A 10,644-nucleotide genomic window follows, 5' to 3' on the forward strand; every position below is an offset into this window, starting at 1 on the left:
TAATAGTAAGTTCATTTAAATATTCGTGATTATTGGTATTAGGAAACCGACACACGTGCAGTAGTTAGTAATCTTGGTGTAGGAGGCATTATAATTTCAAAACCATAACCATATTATTTAGGATACCTTCTAAAGTTATTTTTTATAGTAATATAAATAAATAAACAAATTCACGTGATATATCCTATTTAAATGGAGGTATTTTGATTTTTAATAAATTATAAATAGACATAATACAATTTTATACAACTTAAAAAAAAATAACGACAACAATTATTGCTTAATTTATTTACTACGAAAATATAACTTAGTAAATCATAAAAAATCGTTATTTAGGAAATATACAAAAAATATTTATTATTTGAGTTAAAACATTACGTCACATAATACCCTTTCTGTTTCACTGGGAATGTTTGTTTAATATTAAGTTTATGACAATTTTATGAATAAAATTCGTATTAGGAAAACGCGAATGTTGCGAATTATGATGACTCAACTGTATATTTATACTCGATATGCAATATTGTTAGACTTAAGTTTCTGAATTTTTATGCTTACATTTTTGTGTTCAATATAAACATTTACTTACAAACTTTAACAACAATCATTTTTTATCATGAACATTACTTTTAATATAAAGAAACTAAAATGTTTTATTTTACACTTATATACTCTCAGATAAAACAAATGGCAGATGGAGCGCTCGGAACATTAAAGTGAATTAACAAAAACGAATACACAAATAAAACAGTTACGCTGCACTTAAATTTTAAGCATTGCGCTCAAAGAAGATTCACTTCAATAACTGTTATATGTAAACTGTTATGTGCAAAGCTCCCGCGAAGGAGGCCATAGAAAACCTAACATAAGTTCAAATGAAAATGGTCCATCTCTATGCTAAGCTTAGTTATCCTTTCTCCTGGCAGACTAATATAATCTACTATCGAAGCATAGCTTAAAGTATACACATAGCGACTTGAAATTTAAACTGGTTTTATAATAGACAATAAAAGAGAATTTTGAAAAATATTCATTTTAAGAGGGCGACGTATGCCCAGTCTTCAACAACATATAATCAATTTAAAATAACATTCAGCACACTGGAGCAAACAGATATACGTAATAGAAATAATTTGCTTTGCTTTCTCCGGGAAAACCCACAGACGTTACTAAAATACGAGTCACGCATGGGGTAGCGTGCAACTTGATACATATTACAATAAGTCGAACTTAATTGCAAATACTTTCCTTCAGAATAATTTCGCAACCTGCGTATTTTGTTCGTACTGCTCAAAAAAATTTAATTATCAAAATATATCGTTTTCCAAAACAACAACATATAACATGATATAACAATTAGCAATCGATTCGTCAGTTCACATGACAGATCCAGTTTACGACACAACAAGACATGACAATAGCCGAACCGCATTCCGAGTCCGAGAGAGAGCTGTCACATCTGTCAAACACATAACATTCGACCTTGACACACACAGTCCAAGGCCCAAAAATAATGCACGAGTGAATCATTCATATTAATGGCTCCATGCAGCTTTTGTTTTCAAGTCATTGTATTTCACTATTCGACTTATAAGCATGAAGTTCGTTGTTTAGATACTAATTACTCACAGCTATCTTTAATTAGAAGTAATTAATTGTGATTTTAAAATGATATATTAGAAAGTAGCTGCCCTAATAACAAATATATATAAAAAAAAAAACAAAATAACTTAATTTACTCCATATTTTTAATCTGTACTAAACGGTGAGTCGATATCAAATCGTGTATAAATTATTTTGTAACTTAACACTATGCATGATAACATACCGATGTCACGGATGAAAAAAATAGATTTGATACATGACGTCCTTGTATGCATATGTGTATTACGTATGTTTGCCTACATTTGTTTTTTTATTAATGCATACGGATGTCGTCTCAATTACCTGTTTTACCGAATTAGTCAAATTAAGGAAGCAGTTTTTGTATAATTTACATAATATTTGTATCAAACGGACAATCAATCAAATAATCATTATATTACTTGAAACATATTCGCTATTTCATTTACACACTAAGTTTTCATTCAACTGTGATTAAGTATTCATTATACACATGCAAATCAATCGGCAGGCGTTATAATATCTTCGGTTGAGTAGCTTTTTCAGTTAGGGAACACAAAATAATATCTCCGTATTTGAATATAGATTTGTATGTATTTTTATTTATATGTCTATATATTTCTCCTCTTACCTTGAGTAGTCTGGTAGAAAATGCTCTATATCAAAAAATAGATCAGTATCAGTATTGCAGGGCTCTTTAAAGATTCCACTCGTTATTAATGTGACATTATTTCATACGGTGTACAATAAAGTATTATATTATTATATAATAAAGAAAGGAAGTCAAATATTTTTTATTTTTATTTTAAAGCAATAATTTTTATAACAAGACCATGACTGTAACGACTCTTACTTTTGTGTTCATTATTAATTACATTCCACGAAACATTGATTTCATATAAAGGCATTGCAATTACAATAGATACAAAGATTTTATCTTTTAAAACAAGCATTCCAGAGATACAGAGATAAGTTACAAAGCTGTTCACATAGAGCCTTAGCAGAGAAAGTTGTATTAAAAAATACAATTTGTAGATTTTTTCTTGTAAGGCTTTGTTAAAGTGACAAATGTTTCAATTGAGAAACTATTGCAAAAAAGTCATTTCAAAGCTTTTTAAAATTATGTAAAATGTTTGAAATACGTAAAATTAGAATAAAACGACTATAAGAATTCACTACAAATTATTCGTGTCGCAAAATCATTTTAGTGGTCTAAGCGATGCCGCTTAGCCTGACTTAATTTGCCAATATTACAAGCCACCAAATTAATCACTCAGTCAAAGTAGTTGATTATTCGCAATCCTTATAATTCAATCCTGCTCCTTGAGGCTATCTATAGTCCAACCCGCTTCTAACAAAATATTCTATAATTCTCACACATGTTAAATTAAATAAAAATGCTAGTACTTCCTAGACCTAGTAATAGTAATTCAGAATCATAAATATATAAAATAATTAATTTTAAGTTAATGTTGTATTTTAAGTTAGCATGCTCGCTAGTTATTATGAAAGGTTTCCATGATCTACTTTATGTGACAATATCAGATATAAATACTTACTTATATAAATAAATATCCTACTATTTTTATTTGATTCGGAATGAGTGACGTATAATGATGCAATTGATAAATGCTTATATTATCTTTCACAAACAATATTGCAGTTTTTTAATTTATTAATGCATTGAAAAACACAATGTGTGTTGATCTCTTCAAGCGAACTAGGTAGATACCAACCTTTTTAGAGTTATTTTACATTAACAATTTGTATGCATGGCTTTTGGTTCAAAAGGGAATCAGTATAATTTCGGACACAGTGACATAGCAATTTTGAACCATAAGTTTGGAAGTAAATCGTCCTTATATTTTTTCAATCACGTTCTTAGAACCACGTATATCGAACGTTGCAGACTCTTTACTTTGGAAAAAGACCATAAGTCGAAATGTCGAACCTTCTATAACGAACAGGCACGCGATTAAATTACATAAAAGTTACCTGAAAGATATCTCTCTATTGAGCATAAAACCGCCTTGTGTACATACAATTTATTTTTCTTTTGTTTTTCTATTTTTATTTCAGTGGTGTACAAGAAATCATAATTTCTATTCTACTCAATTAAACGGCTATGGATAGAAGTGATTTATTATCAGATAGTCCAATTGCCTCAAATAAAGTTCATCAAGTTATGAACAACAATTCATTATTATATCACACAATATTTTTATACGCATTTAAGGTATTTAATGTAAAAAATATTTCAAACATTTAGACCTCTAAAATCATATTAATAGCTTTGCCAAATATGGGCAAAACTAGTAACCTAAGGCCAGCCATGGACAAGTGACATAATTATACAAAAACAGCAATATACGTCAAAACTGAGGCAGTGGACATCCGCCCAATGGAAATAATTTAAACATTATATAAATATAATTTTACTTTATTACGTAGTACAGAGCTATTATTTAACAGACATATGAATATCGTTAAAACATAAGCTAACGTCAGATCTTTGCAAGAGAAACAAAAAAAATAACACATATTAACAATTTGCTTGAATTGTATTACGGCTTTACTAACAGAAATTGTGTTTAGTGGCTGCTTAGATAAATGTTGAGTTGTCTCTGTCTGTCATTATGGATTTGACATTTGAAAGAAGAAGACACGACATTGTTTAACTATAGTAGCGGCACGTTATGATGGCCGTTTTGACGTTTGCCCGCTCATGAAGTTTCGTATTTAATAAATAATTACATCAAAGGAGCAAATTGTTGTTCTTTATTGTCAATAGTGACGTGCAGTTAGTCATAAAATTTATCGAATGTGATTTCTAAACTACAAATATTAGGGTACCGCGAAGATAACTTTTTTATTTATTTTTTTGCGTAAACGTGTACGTCACACTCTCACACTCGACCTCGTAGTCGGTGTTATATTTGTGTTTTTTTATGTAATGTGTTTATAAAGTTATTCATTCTAATTCCAATTTTTGATTTAAATTGATTTCGTTCGAATATATTACTTAAACTTATTTTATATTTTTTTTATTAAACCTTTTTAATCAGATACTACTTGCAACAAAAACTTGAATTAAATTACTTGCAAAAAAACAAAGATTTGAATATATTATATCGATAATAAATTTACATTTCACATCACTTTTTTAATGTGTCAAAACGGCCATCGTATCTTGCCGCTAGTATAATCACATCCTAAAAAGTATTACACTAGAGTTGGGACACTCGTGAAGATAGCACAAATGACGACTACATAAAACTGGCAATCCATAATAGGGATGTTCCGACTATGGACAAAGTGGCCGAATAACATCCTGACAGCCAAGGAATTCCACGATGAATACTAATACAATAAAGGAGTCAACAAAGAAAAATTGGAAGTTAATGAAGAATTCGTCGTCATCGAGTACAATGAAAACTTTGTGTCATCAACTTGCAATTCTAAAATTGAAATTGTGACGCTGTTGGGCAATAAAAACATGTAACATTAATTTCTGCTACGGAAAATGTTTCCGTATAGCAGTATTATAAAATGTGTAAAAGGTTACAAATAACAATCGCTATATCGGTACTCTTAGGTAATTTAAAACGCAGAGAAAAAATATTAATAGATTATTCATAATCTTATGTTTTATCTGTGTAACAATGATCACAGGAGTGGAAGCTCGTATATATTATGTCTAAACGTATTACATAGAAGAACAAAATATGACATTATGACCGATCAACATCTCCGACCAACTCGTCCTGCGTGGCGCTCTATAACGTCGACGATACGACAAATATACTCATATTTCACGTCTGTATAGTTGCCATAGTAACTAATGGATAACGTGACTTTTAAATAATGTAACATAGTACATATATTTTTGCAGTTAGATTAGAACTTAATGTTTACGTACATACAATAATATGAATATTTGTATTTTTTTATGTATGAAAAAAATATATTTTACGATAATTTTTTATTTATATTTCTTACAAAGTACCTTATTTTTTAATTTGGAATAAAAAGTGTAAATTTGAAATATAATGTAGTGCTGACACGTCTCACGTGTACAATACTTTTACGTAAGACTACACCTGTTTTCCGGCGCGCCTTGCGAGGTCGAGTACCTGGGAATGCAGTCAACGACTAATGACGTCACTGGTCTATACAAAGTTACCTCTACAGTCCACGTGTATGTGCGTGCCCTTATAACAATTAATATAAAGCCGATAATACGACGGAATTAAACATCCTGTTGTTGCGAATAATTTTAAGTAAGTCAGTCGATATCATTTTTGTCGGGTTTTCACACGGTTTTAAATGCTAAAGTGCGTTCTTACGAAAGTCAGAAATACCTTACTTCGGATGTGAAATTTTTGTAACTCAATCATACTTCAATTAACTTAATTGACGAATAAAATTAAAAATATTGTCAATAAAAGCATTTATACACTCATTAGTAACTTGACTCGTGCTGCTAAATGTCATCGCGATGTGAAAAATAAAACGATAACAATATTAAGTACGAACCTTTGTGTTCATATTCATTCGAAGTGAAACTTAACTGAATATCGCAGGTTCACATCACGACTACACAAAGCCAAAATTTTTATACTAAATTTGTGTTAATAATAATAATAAAATCGTCCTCGACTCGGTTGGTAAACGTCTTAAGGAAACCTGCATATGTCTAACGAAAACCTTCCATACGTGTATCCACCGATCCGCATTAGAACAGCGTGGTACCTCAAACCTTCTCTTCAAAAAGGAGAGGAGATTTAGCCCAGCGGTGGCACGTTTAGATTGTAACTTTACTTTATTACTTTAGTCGCTGGTTAAGAACAACATCGTGAGAAAACCTCCATAATTCGGTTGACCGCCACACGTATTCCATTAAAGCGCATTGGTACCTTAAAAGGATATAGGCCTCCAACGTTGGAACCATTGCGGACTGCTCCTAATTTTCGTTTAATTAATAAAATGTCTTCAAAAACATTAAGCAAGATGTTTTCTTTGTAATTTCTCTTTTCGGTAAGTAGTTACATAAGTTAGGTGCCTGTAACCTCATTAGCATTACAACAGAGCTTACAATGGGAGTAATTAGCAACAGGCCGGGCCAACTTTCACACTAACAGCTCTGTTTTTTAAAACAAATTATCTCAAAATGTAGGATAGGTTTTTTAAGCACGTAGTTCTATTGTTTTATTAATAATTTCTCTGCTTAAATTAGACGTGTTACACTCTTAAAGAATTAATTTGTCTTCGAGGAAGTTTAGAAAGCTGAAATGGAATATCAGTTTATTACCGTAAACCTTAGAAAGGATTTTTTGGAAAATTTAACTTTAATGAGAAAAGGAAAAGGAATGGGAGGGATTGCTTTGTATGAATTTACACGATTTAAATGGGCACGGGCTTCTAGTTACGACATTTGTATGGACATTGGTCAAACCTGTGACTGAGCTCTTGAGGCTTTATATCAGGCTATATTTAATAATTAAAATTTTATTGAGATAAATAGTAACTATAGTACTCTAATGTTGCTACACAAGTAAGATTAACTGGTTAAAGTACTATCTATTTATTATGTGAGGAGGTTAACTGCTTACCGTCTCGTTGATCTAGCGAGTAACTTATAAATCAAATAAGTTATTGGGTTGTTCTATATATAATTCTTAGTAGCGAACCAGTATGACACTCAACACTATGTTGCCTCAAAAAATACGTGAAGCCTGGCGTCGGTGTTGCGAACTGTCTTTGGTCGTGTCCGATTAAGGTCACATCATGAGTGTAAGGGGACAGAGACCACACACATAATAGTTATATCAACAGCGCGATTGACTAATCCCTCGTAAGAACCGTCGTCTTGAAAAGAATCGTTCAGGAAGACATCATAATCATATTTTTTTTTACATTTAAAAGAATATAAAACTTACTTAATTCGAAATATACTTTACCATAAATATGACCAAAAAAAATATACAACCAATAACAATAAATGCAAGTCAAAATTGTAAATATGCTTAATTCTGTACTTAAGTTTACATGTTTTTTTTATATACAATGATATAAAACTAGTTCAAACAAGTTGCATAAAATGAAGTACATCTACTGTCGATAACTGGTGCCATGAGATACACCTTTAAGACTCAGGTTTTTAAGCCCATAGGCTCCATTAGAACCAGTGATAGACATTTCAAAGGAAAAAAGCATCTGTGCTGACCCAACGCTAAAACATATAAACGTACGCGACACAAGACAAAAACGTTTTGGACTATTTTTACACTCGGAACTTAATCATATTATTAGAAAACACTAAATACAAAGGAAAATATTGAAAATTTGTGTCAATTATAATAGTTCGTATATGCTTAAATAAAACGAATGAATTAAATAAAATACGAATATACGTGGATTTAATATAATTATACTGTATTATTAATATGTTGTAGAACAGTAAAATTATCTTAATTTAATGAGATTCTGTAAGAATTAATTTCGTATCTCGCTCGTGAAAATTTGAATACCGGCTTACAGTGATATAAATTCATGCTCGAGTGCTGCGGTGAATTTCGAGTTTCTTCCCACAGAATACCTATACTGTTTAGTATATAAGCAGTAACGAAAAGTATGTAAGTGATAAAAACATTATAAACTTACAGAAATTTTCACTTTTTAAAAGAAATATTAGGGAATCTTTCTTTATTTTTTTTATGTATTGTGTAGGCGGACGAACAATTGGGCCACCTGAAGCAAAGTGGCCACCACCGCTCATAGACATTAGCGCTGTAAGAAATGTTAACCATTCCGTACATGTTACACTGTCTCGCCCACTCTTCAAAACGGAATACTAAGTATTGATGTTTTTCAGTCGAATGTCTGATGATTAGATATCTACCTAGACGGACTTGCGCAAAGCCCTACCACTGAGTAATCCACACAAAGTAACATATAACATATTTCATGTGTCAAATACGGGTCCTCTCCTACTCTGGAGCGCGACAAGAACTGGGTAAAAACGCAAATATGTCAAACGCGGCGATATTAGTTAAGTTAGCGAAAATCTGCCACCATGGTCAATCCCTTAATATATTTCTGTAAAATGAGGATTCAAAATTGAATGAAGTATATTTTGATTTTGATTGATTTCGCGAAATGAAGTTCACTAAATAGTTGTTCATCTTTATATCTTGGCGCCAAATACTATTCATCTCGCCTCGCCTCACTCTTAACGTTTATCCCAAATATAATAATAGAGATTCAAGAAAACTTCTTTAGTAAACGTCACTTTTCTATTTGATTACAAATGTAAGTAATTGACATTTAAATGTTCGAGTTATTTTCTACTATTACTTAAGTTTTTAAGTATTCGCTCTCCTTTTGAGAACACAAAATTAACATCAACTTTTCACGTATTGTTAAATTGCCAAAGCGAAAGCGCACGCCAATCCCAAAAATTGGGTTTTCCTTTTAACTTTAACCGACAATTTTCGTCATAAACTTATCCAATTTAAAACTATGAATGAAACCACATTGATATAACACTGAAACGAAATTGACTGATAAATGGATCACTTACCTTATCAGCTTCGGTCACACGCAGCAGGATCTTGATCCTCTGGTTATCTTTCCTATATTCCTTCAGCAGAGAGTCTAGTTTGTCTCCCCTAGCGTCGCCCGCGTACACGAGATGCGTGCACTCGGTAAAATCGGATGCGCGCGCGCCTTCAACGTAACATACGAGGCGGGCGGCACCGGCGCCCGCGCCTTCGACCGAATACACCGCGGCCGAAGCCACGCAAAGAAACCAAAACCACATGATTAAAAAAATCAATCTGTCATCTCCGTTCGTGTTCGAAAAAGCGCGTTGGTCGGATGATCACCGCAGTACGAGTGGCGAAGCCGCCGAGACCGGCCGCAAACATAGGCGCCCCCGCCCTGACGGTGGTGGTCGCGACAAGGCCGCGCGCTCTCCGTGCCTCGCAACCAGAGCTTGGGGCACTGTCAAGAATGCTTTTACGTATCACTCTAGTTACGTTCATGACATGTCGTAACATGCATGCCGAATATTCTTAAACAATATTCATTTTCAAATTATTCCTGAGAAAAACAAAACCTCGAATTAGAACTAACTTAATATTTTCATTATTCATAGCAGTCTCGAATATATATTATAAGTCAGAATCAAATATTACAACACAGATTTAAAAATAAAAAATGCGTTATTTTTTAACGTTATTGTGACATAGTATACAATGAATATTATAAGAAAAACTTAATATTTATAAACAACAACAATGTAATGCTAAGTGTTGATGCTAAATATAATTAGAACGATTTGATACCAATGATCAGAAATATCTTTAAATAAATATTAACGGTTAAATCACGCTTGGAAGCATAGCGTGGCTCATATACCCGGATGAACATTGACCAGTTCATCGGTTCAACGCACAGACAGGAATATAAATAATATAGATTGCATTATGTCTTACTTATTATACTGTACTGGCAGATTACGAGAAATCATTTTTTTAATCGCAACTTTTCGTTAATTTTTTTTATTATTTCAAATATAACTTATAATTTGAAAAGTATCTGGACACTAACTAATCCGATCAGTTTTATAAAAACATTGACAGGCATATTTCGGATTGCGCAAATTCAAAATAGGACCTATATTTAATTTGCTAGGTTCTATTATTTTACTTGGGATACGGCTATATGCCATAACCTCTGTGTACCACCCACTCGTTAGATATACAAGCGACAGACAGAAATTGTGGATGTTGTTATCTTTTGGATTGAGGAGTGGATGGGCTAGAGTAAATACAACACATTACAATATCAGCATATCGGATATATTAGTTCCCAAGGTTGTTAGCGTATAAGGGATGATTACTATTTTTTAGTATCAATGCCAATGAGTGATGATAACCACATACCATCAGGTGGTCCATGTACCATAATATCTCGTAGCAATTTCGTGTATCAAATATATCCAAGTATGTTAGGGCA

The 10,644-nt window shown here is 32.2% G+C and overlaps 1 protein-coding gene across 1 annotated transcript in view; it reads right to left on the reverse strand.

The window, feature by feature from the left end:
* LOC113402875 (uncharacterized) overlaps positions 1–9,540 on the reverse strand; it is a 40,911-nt gene extending 31,371 nt beyond the window's left edge. Inside the window, exon 1 of the mRNA XM_064215860.1 lies at positions 9,206–9,540. Coding sequence (XP_064071930.1) covers positions 9,206–9,445 — 240 coding nt within the window. The 5' untranslated portion in view covers positions 9,446–9,540. The remainder of the gene's footprint in view (positions 1–9,205) is intronic.
* Between the last annotated feature and the right edge of the window lie 1,104 nt (positions 9,541–10,644).

The sequence above is a fragment of the Vanessa tameamea genome, chromosome 9 (genome assembly GCF_037043105.1).
Source record: "Vanessa tameamea isolate UH-Manoa-2023 chromosome 9, ilVanTame1 primary haplotype, whole genome shotgun sequence".
In the NCBI taxonomy this organism is placed as follows: Eukaryota; Metazoa; Arthropoda; class Insecta; order Lepidoptera; family Nymphalidae; genus Vanessa; species Vanessa tameamea.